The sequence below is a fragment of the Pristiophorus japonicus genome, chromosome 16 (genome assembly GCF_044704955.1).
Source record: "Pristiophorus japonicus isolate sPriJap1 chromosome 16, sPriJap1.hap1, whole genome shotgun sequence".
In the NCBI taxonomy this organism is placed as follows: Eukaryota; Metazoa; Chordata; class Chondrichthyes; family Pristiophoridae; genus Pristiophorus; species Pristiophorus japonicus.
In genome coordinates, this window is record NC_091992.1 from 33,293,663 (window position 1) to 33,312,801 (window position 19,139).

The window sequence follows — 19,139 nt, forward strand, 5'->3', positions numbered from 1 at the left end:
CCCCTCCACACACACACCCCTCCACACCCACACCCCTCCACAACACCACCCCCCTCCACACACACACCCCTCCACACACACACCCCTCTCCACACACCACACCCCTCCACACACACACCCCTCCACACACACACCCCTCCACACACACACCCCTCCCCCTCCCCACACACACACACACACACACACAACACACACACACACAACCCCCTCCCCACACACACAACACACACACACACACCCCCTCCCCACACACACACACACACACACCCCACACCCCCCCCCCAACATACACACACAACCCCACACACCCCCCCCCAACACACACACACAACCCCCCCCCCCAACACACACACACAACCCCCCCCCCCCAACACACACACACAACCCCCCCCCCCCAACACACACACACAACCCCCCCCCCCAACACACACACACAACCCCCCCCCCCAACACACACACACAACCCCCCCCCCCAACACACACACACAACCCCCCCCCCCCAACACACACACACACCCCCCCCCCAACACACACAACCCAACCCCCCCACCACACACAACCCAACCCCCCCCACCACACACAACCCAACCCCCCCCACCACACACAACCCAACCCCCCCCACCACACACAACCCAACCCCCCCCACCACACACAACCCAACCCCCCCCACCACACACAACCCAACCCCCCCCACCACACACAACCCAACCCCCCCCCACCACACACAACCCAACCCCCCCCACCACACACAACCCAACTCCCCCCCCACCACACACAACCCAATCCCCCCCCACCACACACAACCCAACCCCCCCCCACCACACACAACCCAACCCCCCCACCACACACAACCCAACCCCCCCACCACACACAACCCAACCCCCCCCCACCACACACAACCCAACCCCCCCCACCACACACAACCCAACCCCCCCCACCACACACACACACACACTACCCCCACCACACCACACACACACACTACCCCCACCACACACACACACTACCCCCACCACACACACACACACACTACCCCCACCACACACACACACTACCCCCACCACACACACACACACTACCCCCACCACACACACACACACACTACCCCCACCACACACACACACACACAACCCCACACCCCCCCCAACATACACACACAACCCCACACACCCCCCCAACATACACACACAACCCCACACACCCCCCCCAACACACACACACAACCCCCCCCCCCAACACACACACACACCCCCCCCCCAACACACACAACCCAACCCCCCCCACCACACACAACCCAACCCCCCCCACCACACACAACCCAACCCCCCCCACCACACACAACCACCACCCCCCCCACCACACACAACCACCACCCCCCCCACCACACACAACCACCACCCCCCCCACCACACACACACACCACCCCCCCCACCACACACACACACCACCCCCCCCACCACACACACACACCACCCCCCCCACCACACACACACCACCCCCCCCACCACACACACACACACACTACCCCCACCACACACACACACACACTACCCCCACCACACACACACACACTACCCCCACCACACACACACACACACTACCCCCACCACACACACACACACACTACCCCCACCACACACACACACTACCCACACACACACTACCCCCACACACACACACACACACACTACCCCCACCACACACACACACACACTACCCCCACCACACACACACACACACACTACCCCCACCACACACACACACACTACCCCCACCACACACACACACACACAACCCAACCCCCCCCACCACACACAACCACCACCCCCCCCACCACACACACACAAACCCCCCCCACACACACACACAAACCCCCCCCACACACACACACAAACCCCCCCCCCCACACACACACAAACCCCCCCCCCCACACACACACACCCCCCCGACACACACAAACAAACCCCCCCACACACACACACACACACAACCCCCCCCCCCCCCCCCCCACACACACACACACACAAACACACACACACGAGACACAGACACACACCACACCGACATTATAAGCTTTCACAGCACTGGAAGCTTTAATAAGGTAAAAAAAACAATTTATTACAATCTGTGGAATAATCCATCAGAGGTTCAGCATGATGTGTCACCAATGGAAGAACACCAGCTCTCATCACAACAGCTGGCCTTACATATTCCAGCACATTGCCAAGTGAACAAAACATTCAAAAAATAATTTGAGAGACTGATGTTGAGAACCTGCTTTAAAAAAAAAATGACAAATTGACATTGTTAAACATCACATACCTGTGGAGATGATTCTCTGATCAGAATGTGACGAAACCACAAAACATGACTACATTTGATTTATTCGAGGAAGTTGTGATTTAAAAAAAACAGTTCCTGTGCATTTTTATTCATGTCTTAAAAAGGTTCAACAAGTAGATAAGAAATGTTCAGAACTAACAGCCACTAATTACCAGGCTTACTTCACTAATATGAAAGTCCATTACTTTTACTATTATTTCTCCGCAGAAGTGTGGTAACGGTATGATGTTATCATTTTTTCTGTCTTGAGGGGAGAGAGCATTACATATGTCACATGTATAAAAGTCGTATAATTTACAAACAATCTGGGCTAACTGTAAATAACAAAAGGACTTTCTCACGAGTGAAATAATAGTAGGAACTAATGTTTGCTAACTCTGATAGTGTTATTAATTGAATTGCTGGGGATGTTTTGTGGCTGTTTAAGTGTTCTGATCAGAGCACTATGCAATTCCTTATTTAAAGCCAGCTAGATTATAAAAATGGGTCCTTAAGCCTCAGCTTGGTCTCCGGGTGAAACTTGCGCACAAGTAATTGATTCATCCTCCACAGAAAGTGTCTTTGGCTGCGGTTTGTAGGGGTAGGAGAACTGCAAGTAGCTTCTTCCGTCAGGAGCTTTTAGGCTGAATGCCTGGGAATGTTCTGTCTTCGGGATATTAGGAGGAGGAGAAAGTATATAAAACTAGCGGGAAAAGTCCTGCGCTATAAAAGTGAGAGCAATTGCGCCGTGTGCAGCCTCTCCGGCAACAGCAGTGGAGGGTTCTTGGCTCAGTCCGTGCCTCCTTTGAGTTGAAGCAACATTCGGCAGCGGAAGGTACGAGTTGGGTCCAAAAATGAGGAAAGATGAGAGAGAATGTAATCGTGAAGAGTATTTGAGATCAGTGGAATGAAAAATCAGACGCTTTCTGTAACGGGCCACTGATTTACATCACCAGATTTATGCCTGGGCTTCAACTGTTCCAAGGGCACCTCAGTTTGATTCTGTTGAAACACGTTCACAATCACGATTTACCAAATCCATTCTCCATGAATATATCTAAACTGCGGAATTCAAGGGAAATGAACTTGCATGGAATACTGGCATTTAGTTTAAGGATATTTTATTTACAAATGTTTCATCAACTGTGTCTGTGCAGGGTAATAGGAGCACCACGCAGAGATAGAATCTTGGAAAGAATTGGTCTCTGTGAAATTTAAAATATAGAAAACCTATATTACAGTGTCAGCTGTGGCTCAGTGGGTAGTACTCTGGCCTCGGAGTCAGAAGGTCGTGGGTTTAAGTCCCATTCCAGACACTTGAGCACATAATCTATGCTGACACTCCAGTGCAGGATGGAGGGGACACTACACTATCCGGAGGTGCCGTCTTGTAGAGGAGAAGCCTGCCCTCTCAAGTCGATGTATAAGATTTTAACAACTCTACTCGAAGAGGGGAAGTTCGCCTGGCTATTGGTGGCTTGTCCAATATTTATCCCTCAACCAACATCACTAAAAAACAGATTTGGTCATTATCTCATTGCTGTTTGTGGGACCTTGCTGTGCTCAAATTGTCTCCACATTTCCCACACAGACAGTACAGCTCAAAAACAGGCCATTTAGCCTAACTGGTCTATACTACTGTTTATGCTCCATACCAGCCTCCTCTCACACATCGAACCCCATCAGCATAACTTTCCATTCCTTTCTCCTTAGTGTTTAACTAGCTTCCTCTTAAATGCATCGGTGCTATCCGCCACAACTACTTCTTGTGGTAGGAAGTTCCACATTGGGTAAGGAAGATTCTGCAGAAAGTGTATATTTGTACTGCATCTCACTATTAAATTAAATTTTCCTAATCCTTGGTTAATTTCCTGTATATTGGAAATGACTGTTTATAATTGTCTGGATTTCAGGATTGGTGTATGGTGACTCTAGACTAATAGAAGTTTAAAGCCGATCCCTGTGAAATCCAAACAAATGGATTGAAAGGCAAAATATGTTAAATGAAACATTGCCATCTGATCAATTTGTTTTTTGGTATTAACTAGTCAATTTTTCGTAGGATATTTAAGTGACCTTTATCGCAATGACTGGTGCCAATGTATAGTCCTGAAAATTGAAGAAATACATACAACTGCAGCAATGGGTCTATACAGACCAGGGATCAAACATGGGTTCTTCCTGGTGCGTGTTACCTAGGACCACTTCATGTGGTGCATTTATCTAATGAACTCTTTGGGGAGCAGAATCAGTATCATCACTTTGTTCTCAGTCACTGCAGTTACAGTGTAATGGTTCCAGTTCTGAAATGCAGTGCTGGGTAATTGTACTTGCCTTGCAAAAGATCCATTATTGACCTGGGCATTGGTTAATCCTTCCAAGTCTTTCAGCTCCAAAGAAAACTATTCTCAAGGGGTTTCATGCATGGAAAAGGGATCCAACATGTGCTACTACAGTTTGTAACAATCTATAAATTTGGAATAATTTTTAAAATCATGTTCTGATCATCCAAGTTTTAGCTCGGAGTGTATTTACTGTTTGAACAAAAAGCTACAATGAGGTATTTAAAGGTTGTGTTGCCCATGTCCTAACTCGCACCCAGTCCCGCTCATCCATGTGCTCGCTGACCTACATTGGATTGCGGTTAAGCAGCGCCTCGATTTCAAAATTCTCATCGTTATTTTCAAATCATGGCCTCGCCCCTCCCCATCTCTAATCTCCTCCAGCCCTACACCCCCCCCACCCCCGGAGATGTCTGCGCTCCTCTAATTCTGCCTTCTTGAGCATCCCTGATTATAAAATCGCTCAAGCACTGGTGGCCGTGCCTTCTGTTGCCTAGGCTCCAAGCTCTGGAACTCCCTGCCTAAACCTCTCCGCCTCACTACTTCTCTTCCCTCCTTCAAGCCGCTCCTTAAAACCTAACTCTTTGACCAAGCATTTGGTCACCTGCTCTAATTTCTACTTAAGCGGCGTGGTGTCAAATTCTTTTCTCATAATTTTCCTGTGAAGCACCTTGGGATGTTTCACTACGTTAAAGGTGCTATATAAATACAAGTTATTGTTGTTAACCAGATAAGATATGAGCAGTATTAAATACATTCTCCATATTACACAAAAGGGTTAGCAAAGAGGAAGAACTGAGACTTCTCAAAGATTCATAATTGATTACTTCCTGGAAGTGTTCACTAGGGAAGACACCAGCAGCATGTCAGTCATCACCTGCATGGAGGTCCGAGACAGCCGCGAAGGATTTTAAACCAGTAAGTTTCCAGGAATTAATGATCTACTTTAGGGTGCTAAATGAAATTAGGGACACAAATCTACCAAGGGTAGGCAGGCATAAGAACATGAGAACATAACAATTAGGAGCAGGAGGCCATTTGGTCCTCAAGCCTGCTATGCCATTCAATGAGATCGTGGCTGATCTTCTACCACAATTCCACTTTCTTGCACTATCCCCATGAGCAGGAAATGAGATCATGAAAGATTCAATGATTACAAGGGAGTTCCCACTCAACTGGAAAAATGCCTCCATGGTTTCTAGTTTCAGAGAAGGCAACTAAACAAACCCATGGAATTGCAGATCATTCGACTTGAATCTATAACTGCCAAAATAATTCAGTTACTTGTTAGAGGTAATCCTCAGGTTTGTTTTTATGAAAATACCCTCGTAAATAACAGCTAACCTGGTTTCAGAACGGGTGATTATACCTGACCAATTTCCTTGACTGTTTTTGAGGAAGTGACATCACAAATAGGTGTTGGAAAAAGAATGCGCTTATTTGTACTGCTAAAATGGCTGCATTGTCTCGGATTGGCTCTCCATTTTCTGAATCGCGGGACCCATCGTGAAAAGGGGGGGTAGAGTCCAATACGCGCATGCGCAGAAGGACACACACAACAGCAGTATAAATAGTCACACTGGGAAAACCCTATAGTTTCGTTTTCCAGGAAGCCTTGCAGTCCTACAGTATAACTGTGACTACACTTCAAAAGTACTTCATTGGCTGTAATGAAGGTTGGGACATCCTGAGGTTGTGAAAGGCGCAATATAAAAGCAGGTCTTTCTGTAAGTCGGAAAATGCACGAGATCTGAAGTGAGGGGTGAGCAGAAGATAATACTTCTTAAATGACTTACTCCTCAACAACCCAGACACCAGGACAGCTCATCCAATGAGATAGCAGAAGAAAGCACGAGGGGGAAGGGGTGGGGGATAAGAGAGGGGAAGAGGGGAGAGAGGGGAGAGAGGGAAGAGAGCACAACTGTGCCAAAAAAATTAAGTAATTAATGGTTTAATTTTGACATGCTCTTTGGCAAACAGCCAGCACCTTTCACTCAAGCAGCTTGGCAGGGCAGAGTTACAGAATGCCATTCTGTTGATCATAGTTGTAAACAACATTTTATTTATCATCCCTGTACAAATTAAACTGTTTTTATTCTGTATATATAAAAAAAGCAGCTAACAAGTCACAGGAGAAGGTTTCAATATCTTTAAGTATGTTGGCTCTTGTTATCTTTTTCTCTTAACAGCGCTAAATCTGACAGTTTTAATAAAGCTAAACCAATTCAGCTGATATTTTATTGTGCCTCAGACTCCATGGGAGAAATATATTATCTGTTTACAGCCAGCCAGCGTTGGAAATTTCCACCAGCACAAAGCCTTCCTCTGTCTACAGTAAGATTGGAGCCGCTCACATACATCAACAGTCTCGTAGGAATCACTATGAATTAATCCAGGGAGTGCAATGCAAGCATTTGGTATGAAAGCAAGAGAAGGCGGTAAAATGACCAAGAAATTAAGTGAGGATTGTTTTACTTTGAAGCTAAATATATAATTTTGACGTCTTTTCCTTTTAGAAGCTCCCATGCGCAGACTGGGTTACAGAAATCAGCTGGAGAGGTTATTAGTGACAAGCTATGAGCTGATTAAAATAGCATTAAACAATAGACCAGGGAACAACATTTCATAGATGCCACTTCTAATGGAGCAAAGACACGGCTAATGTTCTGGAGTTGCTGGCTGTTTGTTGCAGACAGGAAGTGAATACCAATTTTTAATGCAAGAAGCAGAAACTGTTTGTGGCTGTTATTATGATCATTAAGCCTTACAGTAATAGGAAGGATGGTCTGAAGCCCCTCTGTTATTATGGCAGAGCCCACTCGAAGAATCTGCATGTCCTGACACGCCAGAAAAATACTTGCATTTATATAACTCATTTCACAACCACCGGACGAACAAAAGCACTTTACAGCCAATGATGTACTTTTTGGAGTTCAGTCACTGTTGTAATGTAGGAAACGCGGCAGCCAATTTGCATTCAGCAAGCTCCCACAAACAGCAATGTGATAATGACCAGATAATCTGTTTTGACGATGTTGATTGAGGGATAAATATTGGCCAGGACACCGGGGATAACTCCCCTGCTCTTCTTCGAAATGTCATGGGATCTTTTATGTCCCTCAGAGACGGAGCCTCGGTTTAACGTCTCATTCGAAAGACGGTACTTTCGACAGTGCAGCACTCCCTCAGCACTGCACTGGAGTGTCAGCCTAGATTTTTGTGCTCAAATCCCTGGAGTGGGACTTGAACCCACAACCTTCTGACACAGAGGCAAGTGTACTATCCACTGAGCCACAGCTGACACATAGTACATCAAAACCAGTACAAATGAATATTGTTGACTATATTTATTATTTTTTCATTAATATCAAGTACGGTTAAGGATCCTGTTGGAGACACCAACATTTTGAAGGTGGACGGGTGAGTTAACTCGAGCTGTAGCCAGATTCCATTTCCCAGTCCATATGATAGTATAGGGACTTGCGGAAGGCTTATTATTACCCGTCACTCTGACCCAGATGCAGTTGGATTAGGAATTATTAAAAATTATTTTTTATTTGCTTAAAAACAGTACCCTTGCAAACAATGACAGGAGCACAGTCAAAAAATGAATCAATGCATACAAATCCTTAGAGATCAATTTCTACTGATTATTGTCAGCAGAATTTGTTCTTAACTGATCTTCAGGATTTTATTATAATTAGTAATCAGTTTTTAAACCATTTTCCCCAATAGATTCCTGAACTGGATGGAAAAAAACCTCTGAAAAGTCCAGCAATGTTGGATGAGTGATGTCAGCATGCTGCACTATCGTCACGGATCCATTGGATCACCACTGACGTCACCTCTCCGCCTCTCTATCCTCCTTAAAACCCATCTTTTTAAACAAGCTTTTGGTCATCTGCCTTAATTATTTCTTTTGTGGCTCGGTGTCAAATTTGTGTTGTCTTGTAACACTACTGTGAAGCGCCTTGGAACGTTTCGCTACGCTAAAGGCGCTATATAAATACAAGTTATTATTCGTTATTATTATTGCTGTTCATCTTTGACCCCAAATTTGGCAGGAAAAGTAACGAAGGCTGTGCAATTTTTTTTTTAAAAAAGGGATCTGGAACATCTCTGCTGTGAGCAATTTATTCTTCATACTGTAGCAAGCGTCAGTCTATTGTTCCCAGGTAAGGGGCATAAACCAGCGGACCGACACAGTGATGGTCCAACTGAAGACTGAGCTAATCAATCGAAGACTGTCTCACGGCACACAGCAAGATACTGTTTAACAAAAGCAAGATCGGAGCTGCTTCCCTCTGCATAATCTGCAAAATGTTTCATTATGCCACCAATAGTGGCAGGTAAGTCGCTGGTGCTACAACAATGAACAAGAAGGTTCTTCAGTTTCACTTTTAAGTAAAAGAAAACTAGTCAGGGGTTAAGTGAGAGTCTGATGTTGAGCGCCATAAAATCGGTGTCCATAAACAGCATGAAAAATTGTGTCTTGTCATTTAACTTGATTACATATATATCCCTTGCATGTTTTTTGTAATTATTTTCCCTGAATTTCCCCAGCGTTTTTTGCCATCCAATTTTCCACCAATAAATTCCTGAATTTCTTTTGGGTAGCAAATTGTAAAAACAATTTCCTCCTGAATGAGAAAAAAAACGATGACATTTCCAATCATTTTCTTAACAAAAATATCAGGACCACATTGCATCAGTCCCATTCACCCATCACCCTCTGTGCTCGATGACCTACATTGGTTCCCAGTCCAGCAACACCTCGATTCAACAAAAAACTCATCTTTGTTTGCAAATGGTCTCCATGGTCTTGCCCCTCCCCATCTTTGTAACCTCTCCCAGCCTTAAAACCGACAAACGTCCGAGATCACTGTGCTCCTTCAATTCTGGCCTCTTGCACATCCCCAATTTCATCGCACCACCATTGGCAGCCGTGCCTTCAGCTGACAAGGCCCAAAGCTCTGGCATTCCCTCCCCAAACCTGTCCATCGCTCTACCACTCTATCCTCCTTCAAGACGTTCCTTAAAGCCTACCTCTGACTAAGCATTTGGTCCCTGTCCTAATATCACCTTATGTGGCTCGGTGTCAAGTTCTGTCGGATAACGCTCCTGGGGGCATTTTACCGTGTTAAAGGCGCTATATAAATACAAAATTGTTGCACGGGCCGTACTGACATCACTGATATGTTGCTTAGAGAGGGCAGAGAGAAGAGCAACATGGATGATTCCCAGGACAAATGACGATGAAATATGAGGAAACAATAAAGAAGCTTAAGCTGCATAGAGAGATTAAGTATTCTCATTAACATTCAAAGTATTACAGTAGATAATGTGAACCCAGAATATTACTTTGTCAGTCAGATCAGTAGGACCTAAATTTAAATCAGTGGGAGGGAAGGACCGTGGCTGGATAACTGGCTCAACTCCTCACCACTCTAAATCTCTCCATCATCAAGGCTCAAGTCAGGAATGTGATGGAATACTCGCTCGGCTGGACACAGTGGCAACAACACTCGAGATCAACACCATTCACGATTGAGCGACACCTCTAATATTAGATACACTGTCCACCCTCCCTCCAGCACCAGCACTCTGTGGCTGCAGTACATACTCTCTACAGGATGCACTACGGAAACCCGCCCAGCTAACTTCAACAACAACTCCCAGCCCTGTAATCTCGACCACTGGAAAGAACAAGAGCAGCAGTGTAATGGGAACACCATCACCTCCAAGTTACACACCATTCTGACATGGATATACATATATATCATCATTCCTTCATCGTCGCTGGGTCAATATCCTAGAATTCCCTACTGAATGAACAACATCAAAGGAAGACTATCACTACAAGGAGAAGGCCCACCAACAAATTCTCATGACCAATAAGGATGGGCAATAAATGCAGTCTTTCCAGTGTTGCCCACATCCTGAGAACCAAAGGAAATAGTAAAATGTAAACTTAAAACAAAAAACAAAAATACTCAAAGGGGCGATAAGCTTTTAGAATATTCTATCAGATAATTAATGGAATCAAAGAGCTTGGGAAGTTCCGGATAGGTTGGGTGCTAGGCTGGGTGACGTGAACTCAGGGAGCTGAATGGCCTTTTCTCATCCTTGAACTTTTTCTTATGTCATCAGAATTTATTAGTTAAACGAAAATATATTTCAACATATCTGGAAAGAAGTTAAGGAGATATGTCGCATCAAGGTATACAGAATATTTAAATAATACAGGTTAGGTAAACCCAGAATACTAAGTAACTCAACATAGGCAGAGGACATGGACTTAAATTAATAAAGCGTACACTCAAGAACAGATATTAGGGAGAAATTTGTTACCCAAAAGATGGTAAATGTTTGGAATAATCTGCCGGGCAAGGTAGTGGAATCAAGAACAGTGGGAGCATTCAAAATGCAGATGGAAGCTAAACAGGAAGAGTTAGGACAGCAAAGTGAGAAGCTTCAATGCACCGATGGTTTTTTCATGTTCTTTACTCCATTGTTACTTATGCAGAATGGTATTTTTTTGCAGAAATGTGATTCATATTAACCATTACTCACTTCTGGTTTGGTTTGCAAGAGCTTTTCTGATTAGGAGACTCTCACCTTACCCTCTGCTCAGTTATTCTAGGTCATGAAGATTTAACATCTAGATATATCTCTAGGATGGTAAGCACTAACCTCCACAGGCTGTGCAACATTCTGAATGAGTGCACTGGTGGTGCAGATTATGTCTGCTCCAGTAGCAAAATCATTGTACCATCCTCAGCATATTAATCATGCCATCTTCCAAAATACAAACAAAGGGATTGAAAAAAGGGAGTTTCTTTTAAAGGGAGAGTTAACTGCAGTGACCTTTATTTACAGAAGTGATGAATGCAGATACAGGGGGAAAAGGAACCAACTGAAAACAGTTCATAATTAGACTAAAACATAACAGGCAGAATATATACAATGGTGTGGAACAGGCACCATGCAAGGAAATCCCCTCACTCTCTGTCATCTGTTTCCCCCTTACTAAAATCAATGGATATAGATTGTCTTGTGAAGCCCTGGAATTATTTTCAGCTTTAAAACAGAATTGAGAGAAAAATCATCAAGAACTTACATTGAGGCAAGTACTGAGCCTCAAATGATATATGGGCGAAGGAGACAGAAGGCGGCTGGGGTGAGAATAAGAGGCCAGAATGTTAGCAAAACAAGTACTTGCCCAATTGAAAGACAGCTTGAAATAAATTATGCCACCATAATGCAACCTATAGCGCACAAAGTGGTTTAATACAAGGCTCCAATTTAATGGAGATGGAGTCTATGCATTAACTGCATGCAAGGCTTATCAAAACCCCAAATAGAAAGATTAGGGGGTCACACCATACTGCACCATTGCTCCATAATGCACACTGTGTAGATGTTTTTGGGCACAATCCTTTTGTGAATGGCAGCAGAATGGGAGCGGGGGCCAAACAGCAACCCTTGCAAGCTAATGGCCTCCACAGGTATCATAAACAGGATCACCAACAGAGCACATCCACCAGGACCCATTACTTGCAATAGGGTCACTGTGTGGCAGCCATGGTTCTCTCATTAAACAGTTCCTACTATGGTCAACAAACCAACAGCAAAATGTCAACGTGACAGATTTTAAAAATGGGAAGGCGAATCCAATTGCTGGCTTATGTGCACAAAGTTGCATTTAGCCCATTAGTGTTCCACATACTCAAAGGACTGGATGGAAACCATAATGACAAAATCATCATATGGATAATGAGACTGTTCTTTCCTTGCAGCAAAAATGTCAAACTGTTCCCAGATGGCACTGCATACATAACCGAGATACTTGGTGTCAGCAATTAATGGGGGTTACAGAGCATGTCATGGGCTTCCCCATTAGAAACTGAGGAACCATGGCCTGCTACAGAAAAGGAAAAGGGTGGAAAATCAAAAATTATAATCATCTGTACTCAGCACAAAGGGCAACTATCACACCATATTGCACCCAAGGGATCAGAGGATTGTCCTATGAGGAGAGATTGAGCCGATACTCTCGAGTTTAGAAGCATGAGAGGTGATCTCATTGAAACATGCAAGATTCTGAGATGGCTTGACAGGGTATTTGCAGAGAGGCTGTTTCCCCTGGCTGGAGAGTCTAAAATTAGTGGGGGTCACAGAAATAAGATACGGGTTTGGCCATTTAAGACTGAGAGGAGAAGTTTTTTCACTTAGAGGGTTGTGAATCTTTGGATTTTTCTACCCTAGAGGGCTGTGGATGCTCATTCATTGAGTATAACAATGGTTGGACTCAATAGATGTTTGGACTCTGAATCAAAGGATTTGGGGACTGGACAGGAAAGTGGAGTGAAGGTCGAAGATCAGCCATGATCTTATTGAATGGTGGAGCAGGCTCGAGGGGCCGTATGGCCCTACTCCTGCTCCTATTTCCTATGTTAACATAATAATTGGGAGCAGGAATAGGTCATACGGGCCCTCGAGCCCCCCTTCTATAGAGCTGCCATTCACAAAAGATTTGTCAATTGTAGGCAAGAATGTGCCCAAGAACTTCTGCAATGGATACATAATGGAGCAATGGTGCAGTATGGTGTGACCCCCTAATCTTTCTATATGGGGTTTTGGTGAGCCTTGCACACAGCTGATGCAGAGACTCCATCCCCATTAAATTGGGGCCTTGTATTACAGCACTTTTAAGGGTTTTTTTCAATGTTTTTATGCAAGGGGGTCACTGTCCCACCCAGACTACTCCAAACACAATCGATCACTTCTGATAAGTAATGAGTGGCTCATGAATAGAACGAGAAGTACATACACATTGAGTTTACACTTAATTCAAACACAGTCAATGATGGAAGCTGCAATTAGACTACTTTTCTAGTTAAGAAAACCATCTGCAGAATTCATAGTGGGGATGGACCAAGAATTCCCCACTCCTGAAAAGTTGGATTTGTACTGGGGTATAATTCCATCTGTGACCCAAGGCAATGAGAGTCAGCAGGCTATTCATCCAGCGGGAGTTGGGGGAGGATGTCGCAACTATGTCTTCTCCTGAACTGACTACACACACAATACTTCCGTCGCCGGACAATAACGAAGCTGCAGCCCATCTGGCAAGGTGTAAAACAGGCTGCCGATTCCCTATTGCCCATTTTTTGCCCAGTGATACAAGTTAGAATTACCTCCACTCTCTTTACAGCAGGGGGTCACTGGACTGATGTCAGGATTAGGAATCTTTTCTGGCTTCCATAGTCTATGGTCACTAGTACTGCTGCCATCAACCCAGGTGATCCCAGTACAGACTAGAGACCAAAGCTGAAGCCTTTCGACTGTTGAGTGCATCAGAGTAGGAACAGAATTGGGCTCAGTTCTCATTCCCTCAACAGTTGAATAACGTATCCACACATAAGCCGAGAGGTTGTCCTTCAACGTCTGGACATAAAGTTCCACTCGGGCCGAATACTGACCCGCAACCTCAAATTTCCATTCGGTTCTCCCATCTTTATCCTCAGGAGCTGAAAATGAATCTGGGCCATAGGGCGTAGTACCAAATGATGAAGGAATTCTCAGGTCTAAGGAATGTGCTATGGTAAGACGGACTCCAATTTGACAATTCAACTTAAAGCTATGCCCATGGTAGGCATGACAAACAGTTTGCCCTGAACATGGTGCAGCATTAGAGTTGCAGCATGGGAAGCACAACTGTTCACATCTTCCACACTGGCACTTCCATGTTCCCGAATGTGGCAGGTTGAATATTTAAAAATGTTTCTCAACTGTTACATGTTGTGCCACCAAGTCATAATCCACTCAAGATGACTTGAATTCACCCCAGCCCCTCCCCCCTCCCCGCCAAGCTCTGGAATCTCCTCCAGCCACACAACCCCCGCCCCCCCCACCAACCCCCAAGCCAAGATGTCTGCGTTCCTCTAATTCTGCCCTCGAGCACCCCAGATTATAATTGCTCAGCCATTAGTGGCTGTGCCTTCTGTTGCCTAGGCCACAAGCTCTGGATCTCCCTGCCTAAACCTCTCCATCTTCCTTCCTCAAGACGCTCTTTAAAACCTACCTCTTTGACCAAGCTTTTGGTCGCCTGTGCTAATTTCTACTTATGCGGCTCGGTGTCAAATTTTTAAATCTCATAATACTCCTATGAAGCACCTTGGGACATTTCACTACGTTAAAGGCGCTATATAAATACATGTTGTAGTTGTTGACTGAGGTCCTCAAAATGCCCCAAAGCGCACTGCAGCCAATGGATTATTTTTTTTTTAAAAAGTGTAGTCATCTTTATTCTGAAGGCAAACCCACCAACCAATTTGCACAAAGCAAGATCCCAAAAACATCAATGAGATGAATGCCCAGTTAAATATGTTTTGGTGGAGTTGAGTGCGTGAATGGATCACAAATGACCAGCAAAGTGGAATTTCGGTTGAACACCTGAAGTGCCATTCTATATTCTTCAAAATGCGATGGCCAGAGAAATCCACTGGCCAACAATCCTAGCACTTATATCGTCATAAGTGGGAGGGTTTGGTTCAGCAAATACTTCTGGCCTTGTGGCCTTCCCAGTTTCTTCCAATGGCTCATTATATGCCGTGATCTGCTAAATCCATGTTTAAGTCTTTACAAAGCTTTGCCGATGATGATGAAAGATGGTCCTTTGAGATTGTTGTTCACATATTCACTTGCTGTTTTTCAGACTGACCCAGGAGCAGGGCCTGCCAAAGATGAAGAATTGTAATCTTCTTGAACAATATCTAGCCATTATTTTACAGGAATCTCTAGATTTCACATACTTGAACAGTTGGATGGGTTCTCCGTCAGAAAACCACAGTAAATGGTTTCAAATAATCTCAGGTTCATTTTGCATTCCTTTTATGGGCCTTTTTGTGTGACCAATGTCAGCCCCACTTCAGTGTCAATAAAAGCCGGCCTTTCCAGCAAAGCCCACATGCAGAGAATGAAGAAGAAAAAAAAGACGTGGCATTTACAAAACTCAGGTTTCTATGCATTAAAATATGGTTAAAGGAACTAAAATGCAGCCTCGGCAAAACAAACTTATTTTGGGTTTATTTTCGCATCGGTCTCTTGTAATTTGCTGTAACACATGGGAGTAAATTTGTGTCACCACCACCTGGGCGGGTTCAGCAATAGACGGGCGATCACTGCCAGATTAAGCCCAGGTGGTGAAGGTGAAAGTTTATTCCGTAATATTTTGAATGCCTAGTACGGGGGAAGGTGGAAAGAGGTCAGGTTTAATGGCAGTATGGGTGCAGAGCTTGTCTGATCAGGGATTTGACAACCGTTAAATGAACATTTTGGAACATATACTAGGTTAACAGACAGCATACACAATCACGCATGTCCCCTGCACATATCCTCACTGACCGAGTATAGGCTCCAGATCGACAGTGCTTGGTGAGCTTTGCCTGGTCGATAGGGCAAGGGACGACACCCGGTCCTTTCATTTCCGAGACCCAAGTTCAAGTCCATCTCAGACTAATCGGGTGCAGGTCTCCAGTCTCTGCCAGCGGTCACGATCCTGCAGGAAATGTGCTTCGGCTGTTTCAATCCAGTGGTTGAGAATCAGCAGAGTAAAACTGTACGCAACGTAAAGCCGAACTGGCAATTCCACTCGGAAAGGCCAAAAGGATGGCTTCCGTGGGAAATGGAAAGAAATGATGCAGGTATCAGTAGGTGGTGCCCTTCTGAAGGTCAGCTTTTTAAATGTGCAAATGGAAAAGCTACTTTATTACTACTTAGTGAATTAGAGTTGCACTAATCTAAGAGATCTTGAAACACAAGAGCCATTGAATGAAAATGATGCAGCGTATTAGAGCTGTTATTAAATTCATGGAACAAAAAGTTACGGATATCGCAAATCTCCACTTCTGCACAGGTCCAGCAGGAGAACGGAGGCAGCTTGTTCCTGCCCAGGATCAGCAGTGTGCGAGATACAAATCACTGGTTGAGAGAGAGAAAAAGCAAAAAAAGCACAATGTTTAGTAAAGGCAATGATGTGGTAATTTCAGATGCAAGAATGCAGCAGCCAAGAGAAAGTGTTCAAATTAAAAGCCATTCCTGTCGAAATGGATAGGTGTTTTACCTGCTGGCTACTGCGCTCTCAAAAAGTTGCATTATGAAAGACTTGCATTTATGTAGCTCCTTTCACAACCACCGGACATCCCAAAGCGCTTTACACCCAAAGAAGTACTTTTGAAGTGTAGTCACTTTTGTAATGTAGGAAACGCGGCAGCCAATTTGCACACAGCAAGCTCCCGCAAACAGCAATGTGATAATAACCAGATAATCTGTTTTAGTGATGTTGATTGAGGGATAAATATTGGCTAGGACACAGAGGATAACTCCCCTGCTCTTCTTTGAAACAGCACCATGGGATCTTTTACATCCAACTGGGGGGCAGGCAGGGCATCGATTTAATGTCTCATCCAAAAGACGGCACCTCCAACAGTGCTGCACTCCCTCAGTACTGCACTGGAGTGTCAGCCTAGATTTTGTGCTGAAGTCCCTGGAGTGGGACCTGAACCCACAACCTTTTGACTCAGAGGCGAGTGTGTTACCAAACGAGCCAAGGCTAAATGCAGCATATGACGATAGCAGTCATTTCTGTACCAAGATCAAAAGGCACAATAAGATGCCAAACATTTTACTTGATTCTCAGAAGGCATGATATCAGTTATAACATTAAGACTTTCCCTGACCACATCTTGGAAAAAAAAATGCTTTCATTTGCATTTTTTTTTATTTTAATAAAAAGTGCACAGATAGCAGCTTATGTACTGGTTTAGTTTGGCAGTTTAGTTCCAAGTTATGGGCAGTTTTATGCTGTGCAACCTGCTCTCGTTAAGTAATGCGATCAAAGAATTCCTGAGGCCAGTCAGGGAGGAAATGGTGTGATGTGGCCCAGCACTGATGCTGCCCTTTATTCCTTCCCTATTGTCAAAATAAACAGCAGGGGAAAGAAAGGGCTGCATTTGGTTTTTATAACAAGTTGGACGTTTTGCTTAAAAATGTCTGAAACATGCAGCAACACCTGGTGGCAGAGCGGTGTGTTATTGGGTCTTCTGGCACCACAGCAAAGGGGCTGGGGAATAAAGGAATACATCATGTTGGTGCAAAATGGACTGGAGCATCATTATGAAAATTAAGTTCATTTTTTCCACCTGCACCAGAAACAAAATCAAATTTAAACTCAAAATTGTAACAAGCTAGCCACAGCCATAAACACACTGGACTGCAGCAGACACGCCCTTCCCATTAGCTCCAGAATTGCAAAAAAAAAATCACAAACTGCAACAGCCGATTCATATTCCACAATGAATCTCCGAATTCCCCGAATTCCCAAATTCCATCGTTTCCTCCAGTCAAAACTTCATTGTCTGCACCCTATCCCATAATTAGCCCCATTCACTCACTGCCATTGGATTCACCGATCCCTACTGTTTCCCCCAGCCTCCAAATTATGGATTTCAAAATCTTCTTCCTCGTTTACAAATCCAACACCCCCCACAGACTTCAATCTTCATGCTGCCTCTGCAGTTTTTCCTTCAGCTTGATGTCCCAGCCCACACCTCTGCTCTCTTCCGAGTCCCCAACACTGCGCATCTCTGATGGTCATCGCGGCCTTGCACTCTGGACTTACCATGTGGCTTGGTCCAACTTTCCTCTCCAAAATGCCTCGTCAAAATGTCACTCTTTCAACACAGCTTTATCCACCACCTCCCCCCAACCTTCCCTCATTCCGGATCCACTCCTTTGTGAAGTACCTTGGGGTTTATCACTGCACAAGGTGAAATAAAATATGCTTAAAAATGTTTTTTTTTTTTAAAACTTGGGTCCACAAAAACAGGATTACTGCTGTACTTGTGTTACTAAATGACAAATAACCTTGATTCTATATGCCAAGCTCTGGAAAGGTCCAGAGATGCTGGCCTTTATATTACTCATTATATCATTACAGAAAGCAGATGGCAAAGTGTGTAGATCGGCCTGCACAATGAGCTCCTGCTCTCAACCAGCCTATGTGGAGATGGAGTTAGGTGGAAGCAAAATTATTCCACACAATGGGGGACAGGTCATTTTTAAGTGAGCCACTCTGGCAAGCACTTTTGGCAGCTGCAAGAGCCATTGAGCAGAGCGTTAAACGAATACATTCCCCTAATGTCCTTACAGACCTCTCCTTATTACTGGTCTTTCCTGTCCCCTGCAATAACACCCAAGGCACAACATTCCCACTGCCACCCTACTTAACGATCAGCAAGACCATCCCTCTTCAACGCACGTTTCACACATGAAACACTCCACATAGGCTGCAACTCCTGTGCCAACATATATTATTTACCAAAATCCAAGTGTCTCATCTAGCCACTGCCTGCTATCATGGTAAGAGTCCATATTACTTCTCGGTGCCACCACCATGGCCGGAGCCTATAA

General features: G+C 44.6%; 1 protein-coding gene across 2 annotated transcripts in view; it reads right to left on the bottom strand.

Annotated features, from left to right (window-relative positions):
* LOC139226437 (cytosolic arginine sensor for mTORC1 subunit 2) overlaps positions 1-19,139 on the bottom strand; it is a 189,461-nt gene that overhangs the window by 133,412 nt on the left and 36,910 nt on the right. The window contains exon 2 of one of the 2 annotated variants that reach the window (XM_070857208.1): positions 16,074-16,649. The exons of the other annotated variant lie outside the window; for it this stretch is intronic. Coding sequence (XP_070713309.1) covers positions 16,074-16,153 — 80 coding nt within the window. The 5' untranslated portion in view covers positions 16,154-16,649. The remainder of the gene's footprint in view (positions 1-16,073; positions 16,650-19,139) is intronic. 2 annotated transcript variants of the gene reach the window in all.